This window comes from Nuphar pumila, chromosome 5 (genome assembly GCF_984573655.1).
Source record: "Nuphar pumila chromosome 5, dmNupPumi1.hap1.1, whole genome shotgun sequence".
Classification (NCBI taxonomy): Eukaryota; Viridiplantae; Streptophyta; class Magnoliopsida; order Nymphaeales; family Nymphaeaceae; genus Nuphar; species Nuphar pumila.
In genome coordinates, this window is record NC_143253.1 from 32,590,947 (window position 1) to 32,613,212 (window position 22,266).

General features: G+C 36.8%; 1 protein-coding gene across 1 annotated transcript in view; it reads right to left on the minus strand.

Annotated features, from left to right (window-relative positions):
- The window catches only part of LOC149837312 (uncharacterized), a 37,016-nt gene that overhangs the window by 12,040 nt on the left and 2,710 nt on the right, over window positions 1-22,266 (minus strand). Inside the window, exons 3-4 of the mRNA XM_090007329.1 lie at window positions 13,512-13,561; window positions 13,250-13,302 (exon numbers count right to left, since the gene is read on the minus strand). Of these exons, the coding sequence (XP_089863455.1) occupies window positions 13,250-13,302; window positions 13,512-13,561 (103 nt within the window). The remainder of the gene's footprint in view (window positions 1-13,249; window positions 13,303-13,511; window positions 13,562-22,266) is intronic.

Here is a 22,266-nt window from a genome sequence, read left to right on the forward strand (position 1 = left end):
TTAAACAAACTTTTGCTCATTGTATCATAAGTTTAAGGGAGAGTGTTAAAAAGTATATATAAACATAAATATAATTATATATAATATAATATATTTTAATATATAATAATTATATTTATTTATTTTTCTTTTTTTTCTCTTTATTTTTTTGTATTTTTAGGATTGTCTAGTTCATATTGAACTAGACTCAAAACTAGTCAAGATTTGACTAGTTTTGAAATAGTCGTTGGAGCTAGTCTAATTGCTATAAATAGGCTTGGATTAGCTCCAACGACTCTCTTGAGTCTCTTAAAGCTCCTCTCTCTCCCTCTCTCAATATATATAAATAGGGGTAACTCCCCTCTCCTTGTAACAATGTTTCTTAAGCATTTTATGTGAATGAAATAAAGTTTATTATTTTTTCTTTTTGAGTTCGCTCATTTATACCCTTTTATGAGTTATGATTAGTGTCTTTAATAGACACTTATTACAAGCATTTGTGCTTTCATGGAAGATCCTCATGTCCTTAGACACTTGTACGAGAATTGCAGGCGATTGACATTTTAAGGAATATTCTAACAACAACTGTTAAAACATACCTTTTTCAGGATCTTCTCAATGCTTCCCCACGTGCTTGAAGGAACATGCAAAACCTTGGTCCGACAAAGGTGCGCTACAATATAGATAGGTGGCATACTCGGGGAATCTGATCACCACTACGGAGTGGGAGGAGGTGAAGAAAACTATTTCTATGAAGTCTAGTTCTCATTACATTACTTGCTCTTGACGAGGAGAGGAGTTGTTGCAAAGAGACCAAGGCTTGGCTGATGTTGAAGAGACGGGGAAGATTGAGCTTGATTGATGGAAGGACCCCTGTGCGTGGGATAAGAAGCGGGAACCTCCACCAAAATTACAAGAGGAGAAGGATAAAACCATCTTTGGCAAACACACTAGAAATCGATTGCCTAAGATTGAACAATTGTTCAACAAATTGACTCCTATAGTAGGTGGGGAGGTATTTTTCCTTCAACTTTTTACTTCGTGAAAGCCCATTGAGTGATGGGTGGTTCACCTAGACGTCCTAAGTTGCATTAGACTACCAATATTTCTTGGTGGATCCTATTCACTTCATCTTGGCAAAACGAACATGCTCTATGTCAGTCGTGTGTCTCTTTTGTTTCTCTACACCGGAAGGGAGCCAGCACAAGGATCGTGTCGGTGATAGATGACCAATATTCATCTTTTTGCTACTTGAGGAAAAAAGATTGGCTTTGAAATTAGGACAACTTTCATTTTGGACTGAGTCCCAATCAAGTTATCTGACCCCCGCAACCATGAGGGTTGATACCTCGCTCATTCCCCTTTGAATGTTTTATAGGGCAGTGCGGCACCAGAATGCTTTGTGGGCCTCCAAACCCGTGAATAAGAGTTTTTGAGTTGGATAGGCAATAGAGAGTTTCATACGGGGCCTCGAGACTTAGGGCAGGCTTTCCAGACAGAGATAAACTACTCTATCTTGAAAGAGATTTCCTGCAAGGCCTGAGGACTTCAGTCAAAAATTAAGAGTTTCTTTCACAGATGACGGGATGGATGCAGTTTTGGGAACTCTAATGAGAATAGGAGAGGGAGAGAAAACTAACCTTATTAATCCTCCTCACAAGAGCCTCTATTTATAGATGGGATTAGAAAAGAGTTTCATCTTTAATATAAGATGGTTAATATCTATTAATTTTATTTATTAATAAAATAAGTAAATAAATTATGGGTCTTAGTTCATTAGATTTCGAAATTACTTAAGCTAAAAAAAAAGTGAGAACTTCTTACCTTGGCTTGAGCTCCAATAACATGGTAACCTTTCAAAAGGCTTACAGACCCAAAGACTCATCAGAATTCGACGTTTAAATAGTCGATTTAGCCCTCGAAACGTAGATCGTCGTGGTGGCCTTAGATTTAATCGTACACACACAAATTAATAAGAAAATTTAGTTGACGCTGAAAACATTTATTTTTGACTTACAATTAGGCATGAACTTCAGTCGATGATAAAACGCTCAAATCAACACCAATTTGAGCGTGTAGATAATCGATTTTGATGCCCTCAAAATAAAGAATGTCAAGGTCAACTACAATGTAATAGGTGAGCCACCGATCGACCGAAATTTCTATTGAAACAATAATAACGTTATTCAGAGCATCCCACCCTATGAGTCCTATCCAATGAGATTGGATCCAAATATCATGAGTTATATCCATTTCAATCTATCCCTAATTAAATTCAAATGTCATACATTATAACTAACCTACTTGGGTTGGATCCAAATACCATTAGTTAAATCCACTACCTAATTTAAGGTTCAAATCCATATTGAAAACGAATGCTAGGATTTAGATTCAAATCTATGTCACATGGATTCGGCTAGCAGGGTGCCGCACCCGCGTCAACGCGACTCGACGCAAGTGCGGGTGCGGCACTGGGTGCGGTCAACCCGATCCTGGGTGCGTTGACCGCACCCAGGGTCATTTCGGTCCATTTTTTTGGATTTTTTTTTTAAAAAAAAATATTTGCCCTACGAAATGTGTTGCGGAATTTAAAAAAAAAAATCTACTGACAGCGGCTTGTTGCTCTTGTTTTATAAAGGGTCACTTGTGTCCACAATATCTGACGAGCTTTGTTGGCATCCCATGCTATTCCTACCTCCAAACAATTAATTCGCAGCGTTGGAAAACATATTGTTAACTTGGAAATGATGATCCATCTTCCTCAAAAATTAAAACCAAAATTCAAGAGCCTTTTGAAGTCTTTATCCTTCAAGGCTTCAACGATCCAGATCTTCTTCGTCAAGGATTTTCTCCCTCCATAATAAATGATAATGGTGGTGGTAGCCTATTAGTATTCGCTTTTCTCTTGACAAGATGGGTGCTCTAGCCATAGCCTCGTGTAGACCTCTCTTTTCCACATGTCAAATCCAATAAATTTCTTTTAGCTGTCATCTGTGTGCAACTGTATATAAAATGAAATTTGAAGAACCCTAGGCAGTGGCGTGGCAGTGGCAGTGGAGCCGTAGGCCTCGTGAAAACTCTCTCCAACAAACCACATCAAACCTTTGCTAATATTTTTTTTCGTGAAGACCAGGGAGTTTCAGACATGATTGAATCATGACACTCAGCAGAATGCAGCAGGCTGGGTCAATCAGATTGCCAATCCTTTTGGTTCATCAATTTTGTCCCGCTGCGCCAAAGTACACAACAAGCAGAACGTGGGTAACAAGTCTTCAAACAAACACCAGCAAAAAAAAACTGGCCCCCCGACCAGCGTCGGGGGAACCTACAGTATATATATATTTGCCCCTGCCGCACCCCCGCACCCGGGTTTTTTGGAAGTGTCGAATCCCCGCACCCGCACCCATGTGACAGATCCAAATCCAATAGTCATAATCTAAAAATATTAAAATCATTTATTTTCTTGTTTAGTCTACATATTTAAAATTTTACAATTATGCTTGCAATGTTCTTTATAACCTAAGACTTAATTTCATAATATTTCAAAATCAAGAAAATCAAGAAATTCAAGAATTTCAAGAAAACTAAGAAATTGCATTTTTTTAAACCAACCAAAATCCAAATCGCCGAATCGGATCTCCTACAAGAACTACGGCTCATAACGGATCTAACTAGTGTCCTAATTCAAATTAAACTCTTGAATTTTGCCTAAATTTAACCTGATTTTAATCTGAATTTAACTTGAATTTAAAATTTAAACTACATCAAAATCGTAGGTGTTACATTCTACCCCCCTTAAAAAAAATCGTCAGCAAAATTTGATATAAGCATCAAATAAAAGAACTATGAAAATATAGTTCATCAAGCATTCACTGCGCACTCTGATAAAATATTTACCCTCAAAGATTAATACTTATCCCCTCAAAAACCAAATGTTTATTTAAGTTTCAAGACCTACAGTTAAGTCTGTCATGTGAGGTCCTTAGTATGTTTCTAGGTTCTCGCATTACACTACAATTTTTCAAGCAATAGGAATCAAACAATAAAAAATTTAAGTTGGACCATACTTACAGTGATAACTGAATGCTCGACGGGCCAAGAGTCACAAATTCTTTAACTTATGCTCTAATACCAAAGTTGTAACGCTTCAATTTTTGAAACCAAAATTTTAGATTTTTTTTTTTAAAAACCACTTTCCAGGATTTTTAAGAAACACAGCGAAAACTCTTTTTAAATACGGTTCAAGCATTGGGCGAGTTATAGATACACCACACACCACACGTAAGACTAGAATAACTCAATGGAACCATAGTTTGCATTAAAAATAAATCAAATATTAGTCCCAACATTATCAGAATTTATAGGACTTAATCAAATAACTAAATAATAAAAATATTAAGCCCTCTTAAAGCCTTGAAGAATTGTGACTCTCTTGGCGCCACCCTGAACCAACTGTGATCACCCTCCAGCCTACTCATTACCTGAAATATTATAAGTAGAGGCATAAGTCCACAACCTTAGTAGGTAATCACCAAAACATGTGAACACAATTATTCTAATAACAGAAATAAGCATTGACACCTTTTTCAGATATCATCCAAATCGTGTAACATAACATATTAGAATTACGCACAGTTTATATTTACACAACTAATCATGCTTGCATTCATATTACAGAATAAACATGCTACAATGTATCATGCCAATGAAATAACAATTTATGCACAAACTGAAATATTGCAATGATTCCATTTTGATTTTTTATGTTCTACTTTTTTGCCAGCCTGAAGGTACACTCTTGGGTTTCTAACTTCGATTTAACCAATCCAATGAGGAGTATATTATACCATTATTTTATTAACTTTATTCAACTGAAGAATCTGCAACCTCACACCGAGATTCCACTGGAGCGGTCCGTAACCGAGAGAAACTCCATGTGATCTTGTATGAAATCGATTTCTACTCTGCAGAGATTTTGGACATACCATCTACGACACCTGGTAGTCTGGGGCCCCTACGACCAGGAGGCACGATCGCTCTCCAAAACAACACTACAGTCACCCGGTCGTGTGTACCCCAACTCTCTCCAAAGAGGGCCTCAGTCCAAAGGACCTGTTTCGAATGGGCCATGGGTATTATTTAATTATTAGGTTCATAAATTAAATTTCATGTGCTCACTGCATACGCACACGGGCTCACAAGCCCAATCTCCCCCACTGAAGATTCCATAAGCAAGTCTATTTTGACCCATCGAGATAACACAGTTAACATTGTTTGCCCGGCCTCCACGAGGCAATTATGTGATTACGTGCATGGATATATATTCTGTTTCTAGTGCACTACAGGCACCTATAGGTTTCACCGAACCCAGACTCACACCAAGTCACACACATGCTCATATCACACATCATTATCACCTATGTCACAGGGACTCGGCAAAACAGGTGCCGCACCCGCGTCGACGCGACGCGACGCGGGATCGCGTGCGGGTGCGGCACCGGGTGCGGTCAACACGACCCTGGGTGCGGTCAACTCACCCAGGGTCATTTTTGTCCAAATTTTTGGGCGAAAAAATCCCCCCCCCCCCCGATGAAAAGGAGGAGGATTAGGGCAAAAAATATTTTTTGCCCTAATCTCTCCTCTCTCTCCCCCTGAGCTTGAGCTCTCCCATCGCCGCCCCAGCTCCGCCGCCCCCAGCGCCGCCGCCCCCAGCTCTGCCGCCCTCAGCTCCGCCTCCCAGACTCCTCCTCTCGGCTCCTCCTCTCGGCTGGCAGGTATGTCTCTCGTCTTCTTGGGTCGGCTGGGGAGGGGCTGAGCACCCCCCCCCCTCTCTCGGTCTCTTGTTGGGTCGGCAGGGGAGGGGCTGAGCCTCCCCTGCTCCCTCATTTTTCGGCACAGGAGGGGCCGAGCCCCTCCCCCATCTACCTCTTTTTTTTTGGTCGACAGGGGAGGGGCCGAGCCCCTCCCCCATCTTCTTTTTTTTTGGGTCGACAGGGGAGGGGCCAAGCCCCTCCCCCATCTTTTTTTTTTTTTGGGGTCGACAGGGAGGGGCCGAGCCCCTCCCCCATCAGTTTTTTTTTTTTTGGTCGACAGGGGAGGGGCCGAGCCCCTCCCCCATCTGTTTTTTTTTTGGGTAGACAGGGGAGGGGCCGAGCCCTTCCCCCATCTTTTTTTTTTTTTTTGGTCGACAGGGGAGGGGCCGAGCCCCTCCCCCATCAGTTTTTTTTTGGGTCGACAGGGGAGGGGCCGAGCCCCTCCCCCATCTTTTTTTTTTGGGGTCGACAGGGGAGGGGCCGAGCCCCTCCCCCATCTTTTTTTTTTGGGGTCGACAGGGGAGGGGCCGAGCCCCTCCCCCATCTTTTTTTTTTTTGGGTCGACAGGGGAGGGGCCGAGCCCCTCCCCCATCTTTTTTTTTTTTGGGTCGACAGGGGAGGGGCCGAGCCCCTCCCCCATCAGTTTTTTTTTTTTGGGTCGACAGGGGAGGGGCCGAGCCCCTCCCCCATCTTTTTTTTTTTTTGGGTCGACAGGGGAGGGGCCGAGCCCCTCCCTCATCAGTTTTTTTTTGGGTCGACAGGGGAGGGGCCGAGCCCCTCCCCCATCTTTTTTTTTTTTGGGTCGACAGGGGAGGGGCCGAGCCCCTCCCCCATCAGTTTTTTTTTTTGGGGGTCGACAGGGGAGGGGCCGAGCCCCTCCCCCATCTTTTTTTTTTTTTTGGGTCGACAGGGGAGGGGCTGAGCCCCTCCCTCATCAGTTTTTTTTTTGGGTCGACAGGGGAGGGGCCGAGCCCCTCCCCCATTTTTTTTTTGGGGTCGACAGGGGAGGGGCCGAGCCCCTCCCCCATCAGTTTTTTTTTTTTGGGTCGACAGGGGAGGGGCTGAGCCCCCTTCGCTCTCGCTCTCTTGTTGGGTTGGCAGGGGAGGGGCTGAGCCCCCCCTTCTCCCTGTATTTTCGAATTGATTTGAAAATTGTAATGCATTTTTTTTTGTGTTTTCAGGATAAAAATGACGGATAAAGGGAAAGGACTTGCGTCATCCTCATCCCAACATGTGAGTTCTGCTGCTAGTTTTGCTGATAGTTGCAGTGGGATTGATGATGTGGGGCCACTATGGGTACATGTAGATAAACTTGCAAAAACTGGAGAAGGAGGTGGTGGAAACAAAAGATTTCGATGCAAGCTCTGCGAAAAAGATTTTGTTGGGTCTTACACAAGAGTGAAGGCTCATTTGTTGAAGATACCAGGACATGGCATTTCAGCTTGCAGAAAAGTTGATGAGGCAATGCGAAGGTAATACAAGAAAATACAAGAAGAATATGAGAAGAGAAAGGCAATGGCCGATTCTTCTGCACTCAGTGTGCCATTTACAAGCCACCAAGAAGATGCTGAAAAAAAAAGAAAAGTCAATCTAGGAGGTAGAGGAACGATACGAGCAGCATTCAATACATATGGAAGAGAAGAATTGGATAGAAAAGTTGGGAGGTACTTTTATTCTGGTTCACTCCCATTTAATGCGGCTAGAAATCCTTATTGGAAGGATTTAGTAACATCCTTGGCAAATTGTAATTTGAGTGGTTATGTGCCTCCAAGTTCAGAAAAAATACGAACCACACTTCTTGCAGAAGAGAGGGCAAACGTGGAGAGGTTGTTAGAAATTAAAAAATATTCATGGGAGCAAAATGGAGTTTCCATTGTGTCTGATGGATGGACAGATATTCAAAGGCGTCCATTAATCAATTTCATTGCTTGTTCGCTTAGTGGCCCAATATTCTTGAAAGCAGTTGATGCATCTGGGGAATATAAAAATGCAGAGTATTTGAAGGGATTGTTTATAGAAGTGATAAAAGAAGTGGGTGATCAGAAAGTGGTACAAATCATTACAGACAAAGCTCCGGTTTGTAAAAGTGCAGCGTTGAGTTTGGAGAGTGAGTACCCTCATATTTTTTGGACTCCCTGTGTAGCACACAGCTTAAATCTAGCCCTAAAGAGCATATGCAACCCCAAAGAAGAAGAAAATTCACAAGCATATGCTTTATGTTCATGGATTGAAGATTTAGAAAGAAATGTCAAAAGCATTAGGAATTTTGTTGTTAACCACCATCGTGCTAATGTTATATTTAATAGGCATTCTGATTTGAAATTGTTGAAGGTCGCTGAAACACGTTTTGCGTCCATCATTGTGATGATGAAGAGGATTAAAAGAGTGAAGAATGCTTTGATTAACATGGTGACTGATGAAAATTGGACATTCTATCGTGTTGATGATGATATGAAGGCTCAAGAAATTAAAAAATTCATTCTTGATGATGAGTTTTGGGACAGAGTGGTATACTTCCTTCAATTTACGCAACCTATTTGGGAAATGTTAAGAGAAGTTGATAAGGATGAGCCCATGCTTCACAGAGTTTATGAAATGTGGGATAATATGATTGAAAAAATACAAGCTATAGTTTTCATGCATGAAGAAAAAAATCCTGCATTGGATGATTCAGATTTTTTTAATCATATTCATTCAATTTTAGTCAGAAGATGGGATAAGAGCAACACTCCTTTGCATTGCATGGCACATTCTCTTAATCCAAAATATTATGCAAATAAGTGGCGGGCTGGTGGTATTGGTCGTGTCCCTCCAAATTTAGACCCAGAGCTATCAAGACATAGAAATATGTGTATGACAAGACTTTTTCCAGAAGCACATCTTCTACATCAAGTCACACAAGAGTTTGGAAAATTTTCATCTTCGAGATTATATGCACCGGCATTATTCGCGAGAGAAGAAGATAATATAGATCCTATCACATGGTGGTCAACATTTGGATCGGAAACACCTCTTCTGCAACGTCTTGCATTAAGATTGCTATCGCAGCCTGCTAGTTCATCTTGTTGTGAAAGAAATTGGAGCACATATTCTCAATTCCATAACATGAAGAGAAATAAACTCACCAGCAAGCGTGCAGAGGATTTAGTATATGTTCATTCAAATCTTCGATTACTTTCGCGAAGCAATGATGAATACAGGTACTAATTTGCTCTCTTAGTTATTTGATTATTTCTTAGTTTTCATTTAAATATACTTGTATTGTATTTATCATTTTCAAATTGGGTTTATAATGCAGACAAGGAACATCCAAATTTTGGGATGTAAACCTAGACGAGTGTGACTTCGAGGGAGAACATGAATTCAACGTAACAAACATGGATTTAGCTGAGCCCAGTATTCCTTCTAATGATGCATTTGATGATGAAGAAGAAAATTATTAGCATCCATTACTTCATCAGGATATACTTTGGTATGTAATTTAGTTCTTTTATGCATACTTATTTGATTGATATTTAGGTCGATTTATGTAATTGCTTTACTTATTTGATTGATAATTTGATATTTAGGTTGATATACTGCATGCATGATGAATCATATTATGAGTTTATGACAATGTTTACTGTTAAATGTTAAACTGTTAAAACTTCAAAATTTTATATATATATATATATATATAAATTTTTTTTTTACATTTTTGCCCCTGCCGCACCCCCGCACCCGGGTTTTTTGGAAGTGCCGAATCCCCGCACCCGCACCCGCACCCGCTCCCGCACCCGCACCCGCACCCGCACCCATGTGACATAGATTATCACCATGTTATATGCTCACATACATAAATAAAGGCAGCAACCATATGCAATTCATGATCATGCTTAAACAAGCAACAACATGTGTAACAATTTGTTTTACATTGATCATGCCTTATGATATTTAATGTTCAATAACATGCATATCATATGAATAGTTATAAATCAAGAATAACATGGAATACATTTAGTTTGCATGCATATTAGTACAAATTTCGAGATAAACATCCATAATTATGCTACATAATAAAAAATACCATTAAACATCTATACATGTCATAATATGTAAATTTGGATCCCTATTAACCCATTTTTGAAAAACCATAGAAACTGAATTATACTTTCTCAATTTTACTATGGATGCCCTCATGTCTCAAAAACACAGTCCAAGAAATAGAACTGAAAAATTCGCTATAATAAAATCAGGAAAATTCCAAGACTAAACCTTGTTCAGGAAAATTACAAGACAGATCTTGTCAACTACAAAAATTTATCTCGGTTTGGGGAATTTCTCCAAGCCTACAAAGAAATCTTTTGACAAAACCCTTTCTACAGGATCATCTTGTACATGTTAGCTTTCACCCAGATTTTTCGCAATTTATTTTGATCGGTCTTAATTAGGGCTTTAGAACCATCAAAATTGTTGGTTAAAACAGTCCTGCAAACAGGACAGAAAACTTATGCTCTTTTGCAATAGACATTTTGGCCTCAATACGGATCCAAACAAAGCGAAACAAGATTTTAAATTCACGACATGGATGTATAGAATACTCCAGTATTTTTATTTTTATTTATTGACTTTGGTTTCATGGATATATCGATTTGTTTCTGAAACAAGTCGAGATAAAAAACGAGGACAGAAAAGCCAAAATTCAAACTCATGCAAGATCCATTAAGCAAGAACAAGATTCAAGGTAAAAATTCATTCAATCACTATTTTTTATGCTCTAAACATATTTACATCATCATATAACATATATTTGCTCAGATTTATGCTAATCGTGCTAAAACAACAACATACATCATCCAAAAATCACAAAATCTTCAAAAAATATCTCAAATATGATTCAAACTCATTGAAGATCCATTAAGCAAGAACAATATTCAAGATAAAAATCCATTCAATCACTATTTTTTATGCTCTAAACATATTTACATCATCATATAACACATATTTGCTCAGATTCATGCTAATCGTGCTAAAACAACAACATACATCATCCAAGAATCACAAAATCTTCAAAAAATATCTCAAATATGATTACATCTATGCAAAAATCATAAGAAACCCTAAACAATCATGAAAACATGATTTCTTTATGCAATAACATGTTTAATCATGCTAAACCTGAAATAATTTGCCTTATATGCTCAGATCATCTTTCTTTAAGAAAAACATCCAAACCCTAAAAACATTTTTACCAAAACCCTCTTTAAAACAATTTTTCACATACAAGAACATGAATTCATGCATATATCAAATTTTCAGAACTTATAAAACTTATATTTCATCAATATAACCTAATATTAACATATTAAACATGTTAGAACAAATAAGATCTAGAAATAATAAAGAACAAACTTTCCTTAAATTGTTTCCCATTAAAAGCCCGAAAATCGTCTTGCTTTAAAAATCGTTTTTATTTTTTATTTTATGGTAACGTAAATCCATAAAAACGTGTTCTTCATATTGAAACTCAATCTTAGAGAGGTGTTTCAAGGTCTGATCGATCATTGGTTAAGATCTGAAAATTGTCTCATGCATATTTCATGTGTTTGGAAAAATCTATGCTTGCGTGATTGATGTACCGACCTTAATCGGGTTCTCAAACGTAGATCGGCCTTTGTCTCCCGTCTTAAAACCTTAGACGAGATTCAATGGCTGCTGAAAAAGCTCCAAAAAGAATAAAGAAGAAGAAGAGAGAAGAGAGAGAAAGATCAAATAACTCTAATGAGAAATAGGATTACAAAAAAAACATATAAAATATATTCAAAATATAATTTTTACTATCTAACGAGCTTGTATAACTGGAGCAGAGCCGAGTGCCTATTATTCATATCTAGCTTGCTGAGCCTATTTTATGAGTTTGAACGACCTCTTCACGAGCACAACATGAGATGAGCCATAAGCAGCTTGGCTTGTTTCCCAGCCCTATCTCGAGGGAAGATGAGCCAACGCCCTGAAAATCTCATGATAAGCATATTAAATATTGCATGTCACTAAATGGAAACCTAAATAGTAGTATCCAAAAGTGATTACCCATGTGTAAGCACAATTTCCCAATAACAGAAAATATCAATCAACCATAAGTATATACATGGAGTAGGATTAAACCATTCAGCTGGTGTACGGAAAATATCATCATCAGAATCGTATGATCCTTGTATTTGTTTCAAAAAAAATAAATTAACATAGTGAGCATCGTATGAGATGGAAGACACTCAGAGACAGATGATACACAAGGTATTGGTGGTGCATTTGATACATTGTTCAATGCACATTTCTCACTGTAAGTATATTTCATCTGTCATAAATATGGTTAAAAATTTAAAGATGTCATTGGTTAAGATCTGAAATTTGTCCCACGCATATTTCATGCTTTTGGAAAAATCTAAGCTTGCGCGATTGATGTACCTACCTTAATCGGGTTCTCAAACGTAGATTGGCCTTTGTCTCCCGTCTTAGAACCTTAGACGAGATTCAATGGCTGCTGAAAAAACTCCAAAAAGAAGAAAGAAGAAGAAGAGAGAAGAGAGAAAGATCAGATAACTCTAATGAGAAATAGGCTTACAAAAAAAACATATAAAATATATTCAAAATATAATTTTTACTATCTAACGAGCTTGTATAACTGGAGCAGAGCCGAGTGCCTATTATTCATATCCAGCTTGCTGACCCTATTTTATGAGTTTGAACGACCTCTTTACGAGCAAAACATGAGATGAGCCGTAAGCAGCTTGGCTTGTTTCCCAGCCCTATCTCGAGGGAAGATGAGCCAACGCCCTGAAAATCTCATGATAAGCATATTAAATATTGCATGTCACTAAATGGAAACCTAAATAGTAGTATCCAAAAGTGATTACCCATGTGTAAGCACAATTTCCCAATTCAGCTGTACAGGTGTACGGAAAATATCATCAGCAGAATCGTATGATCCATGTATTTGTTTCAAAGAAAATAAATTAAAATAGTGAGCATCGTATGAGATGGAAGACACTCAGAGACAGATGATACACAAGGTATTGGTGGTGCATTTGATACACTGTTCAATGCACATTTCTCACTGTAAATATATTTCATCTGTCATAAATATGGTTAAAAATTCAAAGATGTCTATGATTTACATTTGTTTTGCTTCAAATGGATTAACAAAGATTAACAAGACAACAAGCTAAGTATAACAAGAATAGTATAAATAAGCACAGAATTTAGCATGATATGGCATACCAAATTATTAGATCAACATCATGTTCAGAAACTAAATAAATCAAGTTTATGCACTAAATCAATTCTGGAAGAAATCTAGAAAGAACAAAGAAAGTGAAGAATAATATTAGCCTAAGAATATAGGCACACATAACCTACCAAATTGGCTAATTTGTTTCAGAAATCTTCATGAAATTAAGATTGGAACTTGAAAGAATTACCGCCTCTCTCTTTCGGATGTCATAGCGTGCATATTGCGCTACCAAATATACAGCTGTCATCAAAGATTAGGATTTTCAGAAGGCAATATGTAATTCTGAAATTCTAAAGATATGGATCTTTAGAGGTAATACGCAATGTTCAAATTCTAAAGATGTTATATTTTGTCAAGCATGCATCACAAGAATAAATAGCTTTGTGATAGCTCATTGATTCATCAAGCCATGAAGGAAGAATAAAAAAGAAGGTAATCAGGCACTATACCTAACGAAGGCAGGCATGCAAAGAAGAATTGTACCAAATGGAAATCAATCCTGGACATGTGAAACATAAGAAAAGGAATTATACTATGCCAATCTCCAAAGAAGTACCCAAAAATGAATAAATGAAGCTTTATCATTCATCAAAAAATACAAAAGGTACAATAAATGAAGCCCTATCATACACCAAACCATACATCGGGACACAAAAAATGAGGAAAGCAAACTATCGAAATTTTAGTCTTTAGAGGCTATTATAGCTATGTTAAATAATGTTCACAAGTCATGGGGACACACTAGCCGCACACTTCACCTAGCACTTGTGCCCCTTGTTGACATCACATGACACTTCCTGGGCACAACCAACTCACAAATAACATGCTTGACAACATGCTCCTAACTTAACTTCTCTTTCCATATTGATCATTTATTTCTGCAGTTTCCTGTAAAACTTGTCACTGATTGTTTAATTCACAAGTTGGAATTATTATTTATTATCTATTGATCATCATCATCATCCATCCCTATCCCAACTATATGGTGTCAGATAACTCTCTTAGGTCTCATTTTCATAGGATATGGCTAGGGTTTCACAGCCGTTTGCCGCCGACACCAACCCTCCTTTATCCAGGCTTGGGACTGGCACTAATAGGATCGAAACCCCCCTTATGGTGGAGTTTTAATATCTAATGATTATAATAGTCAGAACTGTTGTTCAATAAACCTAATATGTGTGTGTATAACTTTGCACATTAGAATCATAATAATGATAATTGTTGTTCAATAATGTAAACCTAAGATGATGTTCTTGCTATGCCATTTTGCATTAAGAATTTTGAATGTGCACACACACACACACACACATATATATATATATAGAGAGAGAGAGAGAGAAAAGGTGGTAGATGCTAACCTATGTAACACAGACTCTTCTAACAGGGCACCGCACCCAGATCACACCTGCACCCAGGCAAGTGCGACACTTGGACACAACTTCCTTTGTTCTAGGTGAAGTCAACCACACTAAGGTCCATTTATATTCAAAAGTAGATTCAGTTAAGCCTAATCAAGTTCATTTTTATCTATATTATATATATAAATACATAAATGCACACATATACACAGAATGTTAACTTAAAACTGTTAAAATTATATATATATATATATACCCTCCCTGCACCCAAGTTTTTTTAAGTGCCACATCGCTGCATCCGCACCCGTACCCGCACATATTTAACATAGCTGCTAACCACTTTTCTCGCTAACCAACTACCTAACAGGGCTTTCGAAAGGTTTTCCCATGTTTTACTTAAATTTCACCATGTGTTCGGGCAAGGTCGATTTACTAGGAAGCGACACTTGGATCATATTTTTTCGATAAAAACATGATTTTTTAAGCCTTAAATATTTTGGAAAATGTTAGACGGTCGACTATTTAAACCATATAAAAACCTACCTACGTATTGGAATCGAATGATCCAAGAGTCTATTCCTATAAAATCAAGCAAGTAGAATGTATCTGCATGGTCAAATTTAAGGAAAACATAAAAAAACCCTTTGAAAGCCCGGTTAGATGGGCAGTTAGCAGCTACCACCTACAACCCTCTCTCTCTCTCTCTCTCTCTCTCTCTCTCTCTCTCTCTCTCTCTCTCTCTCTATATATATATATATATATATATATATATATATATATATATATATATATATATTAGTTATGATGGCCTTGTCCCCATGTCCTAGACAAAAAAAGAACCTACACGACACATAACGCATGTCCATACCTATGTCTCTATAAGACACAGGGTGCAAGTTCCCATAGACAATCCGTTGTTGATCTCAAAGCACCTGACTTGTAGGTGCCTCACACAATGGTGGAAAAGCTTCAAATTGAGGTTATTAGATAAAGATTTCCACAAACAGTGGAGTCCAATGAAATTGTTTTAATGGTTTGAAACCTAAATTTAGTAGCATCTGGGTGCATTTATAAATAATCATTTTCTTGTTTATGTTTATGTTTATGTTTATTTTTAAACAACTTAATACCTTTTTTATTTGTATTTATTGTTTATATATTTTGTTAAAAATAAAGACAAACATGCTTCATTTTAGAAATAAGGGAGATTTTCACTATCTATTTTTGCAGGATTAATTCCTAGGCCTTATTGCAGACCAAAGTCACCTTTATCATTCAAGGTAATTTGTCGGCGAGGGTTTTTCTCGGAGAGATTTTCACTAAGTGTTTTATCTTAGGAAATTCTAAGGAGTAAAAAAAATAAGAAACAAATAATATAATAGGGTTTGTATCATTTTTCTTGAAAAATATAAGGAAATAAGTGTAGAAAGATCATAAATTACAAAAAGAAAGAAAAAATACAAAAATTGGGCTTAAAATATATAAAAAAAATCAAAAAATATCATGATATTATCACAATATTTTTATTCCTGACAATATTTTGAAAATATCACGATATTTTGATGATATTATCAAGTGACATGAAATTTTCAATAATATCACAATATTTTCAAAATATCAGCAATATAGATGACACTGTTGCAGGCCACCACCACTATTCCCACCATTTTTATTCCTGCCATTACCCACTTTACCATCACTTCACCCATCAGTCCATCACCATACCACTCATGTTGCTGACGCCATGCCACTAGCCCCAACTCCACCAGCACTACACAAAAACTCCTCTTTCTTGCATTACCACCATGTTTCCTCTTTGTTGAAAACCACCACGGGTAGCTCCATGCATGAAAATCTAAGGAGGAATGTTTGTTGCTTGCTAAACAACTTTTCATCTGAACACAAGTAATATTTATAGGTTTGGTCAAAATGTCCAGAAACATGCTTTTGTTTATTAATTATAATTTACAAATAATAAGAAAAAAAAATATAAACAGCACCTTAAAAATGTCCAATCATCTCGATGAAGAAAACAAAATGCAACTCCCTTCTAGATCTTGCAATCAGCATTTTGTAACCCCAAGGATGACATGGGATCAAAGCATTTCTATAAGACAAAACCTGTGTGGTTGGTGGCTCACCTTATAATAACTAATGATAAGGCCATCAGTGAGCTGCTAAACATAGGCGGCCTTTACAAGCATTGAAAATGGTTCAAAGCCCATTTTGGTGATGTGAATAATTTGTTCTCTCTAGCAGTGACACAACACCTAGACGTGACCCAACCTTGAATCAAAATGGATCGCATGAAGAGGCATACACTAAAATCTACTAGTTGAGGGCAAATATAATTCTGGAGCTAGTTATGGGTGGAGACAACATCAAAGACCTAGCAATATGTTCAATCCATCCGTCAGCCATAATGGATGTAACATAAGTACCCCCATGGAATTTTTACTAACCACTAGTTTCTTCCTACCATTTATTTCTGTTTTCCAAAGGTGATCCTCATTCAATATGAACATTTCTACTGCTTTCATGTATTTTTAAAAAATAAGAGGAAGGAAGAGAGGAAGGGGGGAAAATTAGTTGCTTAAATCTTGATATTGAATGCAGGAGTCCGCAGAAGCATATGTAAATGATTGACCAGCTCAGCTGAGTTGTGATCACATCTGGAAGGCGTATACAATAAAATTCATTTGTTTCTGGAAAAGATAGGCTTGTAAGAGACAATATTTAATAATTACCACAAAGTATAGATTCATTAACATAAATTTGCACACTTGCAAGGACTCCTCTGATTTGTTGAAGGGATAAAACACAACACAACTATCAGCCGAATCACAAAAAAATTAAATGATTAGAGCTGGGACACTATTAATTATAGCATACAATTGCACAAAACAAAACTAGAAGACATTCATAATTCATTCATTATTTCAACATACTGCAGGATGCAGCATCATGCATCGAGCCATGGCCATGGAAAGCACAGGAAAGACAGATGCATCAGATAAGCTTCAAGTTTTAATTTCCAGAACCAAAACATAGTATCAGGGATTAGAATTTCAGATAATAGAGACATGACTATGGGTTATCAGAAACTTCAAAGTCAAACTTGGGTGGCAAACCTAACAGTAACCCAGCCAACATCAAGGACAAGTTCACTGGATTCTTAATTAGGTAAGAGACAATTTTGTGATTCTGAGAAGCAGCCAACCTCACCTTACAAGAAGTATAATTCATGAGAATTGTTAGAGAAATCATATATATATTCACAATCATTCTACCAAAATTGTATTTGTGACAAGAATCTCATGCAACTTTGAAAAAGAGAGAATCTCTAGATCAAACTATGGTAACCCCATGATTGGAAAGAGAATCATGGATCATGTTTAAATCAAAACTCCTTTAAAAGACCAGTTTCTTGGAATTAAACAAACTCAATATATAATATTTGCAACCTACGTATCTGCGAATACATCTCAAAGTTATTCAATAAACAACATTTCACACCTAATTATTAGCAATTTCTTGTTTTTTATTTAAAAGGATAAGCATGAAGAAGAATCAATAACATATGTAAGTAATGAATGACCACATAAACATTAAAGATTAACATTGATTGCACCATAAAGAGTTTTGATTCTTACATATCATTTAGATTCCAATATTCCAAATACATATAATAAATTGTTGTGTTCGTGGATTGAGAAAGGTTTAGACAAAAAAATAGAAAGAAAGATGACGAAGGGGCTTAGAGAAAGTGGTAGGGAGACTCGCCCAAATGTTTTAGGCTTGGGAAGAGTTGTGAAGAATATCTTGTCAGTCGTCACGAAGTCAAGGTTTTCCACATCAGGAATGTTAGGGTGTCCTCTTTGGGTGGAAAGGATCCCCTTATTACTCAGGCTCAATGTTGCGAGGACGTCGCTTAAACCTTCCCACCACATCCTCTCATTTTCTACCAAACCAACCATGAAAATGAAGGAAAGAATGCACACAAAATTAACCCAACAAACAAATCAACATTGTGAGATAATAAAAACCAAATAATAGTACTAAATCAATCACCACAATGGAGGAGAGAGCCCTTGGCAATCATCTGAGGCAGCAAGTCTTTCTCTCTCTCCTTAACTCCTTATGTGTTATTTTCCAATAGGTAGAGGTGTAACTGGATCGGGTAAATCCAAATCCATTAACATAGTATCTATCTACAAATTACCTACCATATGTACTTGAACCAAAATGTCTCCTCTGACAAAGTAAATAAGATACCCGAAAGCAAACCTGGACCCGATTCACAAGTCCAAGCTTAACTTTTAAACCTGATTCAAGATCACCACTCAATCCTCGACTTTGAGTCTATATTTTAAGAGTCTTAGGTCCAATTTTAAAATAAAGATTGAAACTCGACCAGGTGCGAAACAGGATGCCCACAACCTTTAAAATTCAGATCCAATGACAGCCAAAACTTTATTAGTCCCATACCGACCACATGCTGCAATGGGTCACAAATTCTCTCAAACTCAAAAAAATTGGGTGAGTCTCCGTACCGCTTTCTTTAAGCCCCTTTGTGATCTTTCTTTCTATTTTTTTGTCTAAACCTTTTTCAAACCACGATACATGTACACATGTTAACAATTCATTATATGTATTCAGAATGTTGGAATCTAAATGATATATAAGAATCAGAACTCTTCAAGGCAGGATCAATGTTAATCTTTAATGTTTATGTGGTCATTCATTACTTGCATATACTATTGATTCTTCTTCATGCTTATCCTTTTAAATAAAAAATAAGAAATTCCTAATAATTAGGTGTGAAATGTTATTTATTGAATAACTTTAGCAAATCTTATATATTGGTCTTGTTTACTTCCAAGAAACTGGTCTTCCAAAGGAATTTTGATTTAAACGTGATTCATGATTCTCTTTCGAATCATGGGGTCCCTCACAATGTAGTTTGATCTAGAGATTTTCTATTTTTTGAAGTTGTATGTGATTCTTGTAACAAATAAAATTTTGGTAGAATGATTGTGAATATATATATATGGGTTCTCAATTCACAAGTTGGATTTATTATTTATTATCTATTAATTATCATCATTATCCGAACTATATGGTGTCAGTTAATTATCTTAGGACTTATTTTCATAGGATATGGCTAGAGTTTCACAGTTGTTTGCTACCGATGCCAACCCTCCATTATCCAAGCACGGGACTAGCACTAATAGGATCGACCCCCCCCCCTTTATGGTGGAGTTTTAATATCTATTGATTATAATAGTGAGAATTGTTGTTCAATAAAAACTAATATATGTGTGTGATTTTGCATATTCAAATCATAATAGTGAGAATTGTTGTTCAATAACGTAAACTTAAGTTGATGTTCTTGCTTTGTCATTTTACGTTAAGAATTTCGAATGTGCAAAATCACACACACACCTATATATAGAGAGAGAGAAGGTGGTAGCTGCTAACCACTTTTCTAGCTAACCACCCAGCAAATCAGGCTTTCGAAGGGTTCTTCCCATGTTTTACTCAAATTTGACCAAATAGATGTGTTCGGCATGGTCAATTTACTAGGAAACAACACGTGGAACATATTTTTTCAATAAAAAACATGATTTTTTAAGCCTTGGATATTTTGGAAAATCTTAGACTATCGACTTTTTAAACCTTATAAAAACCTACCTACGTATCGGAATCGGATGATCCAAGAGTCGATTCCTATAAAATCAAGCAAGTAGAACTCATCTGCATGGTCAAATTTAAGGAAAACAAGGAAAAACCCTTTAAAATACCGATTAGCGGGGCAGATGGCTAGAAAAGTAATTAGCAGCTACCACCTACAACCTCTCTCTCTCTCTCTCTCTCTCTCTCTCTCTCTCTCTCTCTCTCTCTCTCTCTCTCTCTATATATATATATATATATATATATATATATATATATATATATATATATATATATATATTAGTTATGATGGCCTCGTCCCTATGTCCTAGTCAAAAAAAGAACCTACATGCTACATTATGCATGTCCATCATGTCCATACCTATGTCTCTATGAGACACAGGGTGCAAGTTCCCATAGACAATCCATTGTTGATCTCAAAGCACCTGACTTGTAGGTGCCTCACACAATGGTGGAATAGCTTCAAATTGAGGCTGTTAGATAAAGATTTCCATAAACAGTGGAGTCCAATGAAATTGTTTTAACGGTTTGAAACCTAAATTTAGTAGCATCTGGGTGCATTTATAAATAAGCATTTTTTTGTTTATGTTTATTTTTAAACAACTTAATACCTTTTATTTATATTTATTGGGTATATATTTTTTTTTAAATAAAGAGAAACATGCTTCATTTTAGAAATAAGGGAGCTTTTCTCTTTCTATTTTCCAAAATTAATTTCCCCACCTTATAGCAGACCAAGGCCACCTTTATCATTCAAGGCCATTTGTCGGCGAGGGTTTTTCTCGGAGAGATTTTCATTAAGTGTTTTATCTTGGGAAATTCTCAGGAGTTTAAAAAAATTTAAAAATAATAAGCAAAAAAATATAATAAGTTTTGTATGATTTTTCTTTGAAAATATAAGGAAATAAGTGTAAAAAGATCTTAAAATACAAAAAGAAAAATTATATAAAAATTGGACTTGGGCTTAAATATATAAAAATAAGATTTTTTTTTCAAAAAGATCATGATATTATCACAACATTTTTATTCCTGACAATATTTTGAAAATATCACGATATTTTGAAGATATTATCAAGTGACATGAAATTTTCAATAATATCACAATATTTTCAAAATATTGGCAATATAGGTGTCATTGTTGCAGGCCACCACCATCATTCTCACCACTACTACCCCTGTCATCACCACATTACCCACTTTACCATCACTTCACCCATCACCATACCACTCATGTTGCTGCCGCCATGCCACTAACCCCAACTCCACCAGCACTACACCAAAACACCTCCTCTTTCTTACAGACCACCACAGCCCCAGGCACCACCAGCCACACCACTACTAGCATGTCTCCTCTTTGTTGAAAACCACCATGGGTAGCTCCATGCATGAAGATCTAAGAAAGGAGGAATGTTTGTTGCCTGCTAAACAACTTTTAATCTGAACACTACTAGTTCTATTTATATGTTTGGTCAAAATGTCTAGAAACATGGTTTTGTTTATTAATTATAATGTACAAATAATAATGAGAAAAAATACAAACAGCACCTTTAAAAAGTCCAATCATTTGGATGAAGAAAATAAAATGCAACTCCCTTCTAGATCTTGCAATCAGCATTTAGTAACTCCAAGGATGACATGGGATCATACCATTTCTATGAGCCAAAACCTGTGTGGTTGGTGGCTACCCTTATAATGCTTAATGATAAGGCTGTCAGTGAGCTGCTAAACATAGGTGGCCTTTACAAGCATTGAAAATGGTTCAAAACCCTTTTTGGTGATGTGAATAATTTGTTCTCTCTAGCAGTGGCACAACACCTAGACGTGATCCTACCTTGAATCAAAATGGATCGCATGAAGAGGCATACACTAAAATCTACTAGCTGAGGGAAAATATAACTCGGTGCTAGTTATGTGTGGAGACAACATCAAAGACCTGGCAATATGTTCAATCCATCCATCAGCCATAATGGATGCAACATAAGTACCCCCATGGGATTTTACTAATTGCTAACCATTAGTTTCTGTCCTACCATTTATTTCTGTTCTCCAAAGGTGATCCTCATTCAATGTGAACATTTCTAATGCTTTCATATTTTTTTTTAAAAAAAGGATGAAGGAAGAAAGGGGAAAAAATTAGTTGCTTAAATCTTGA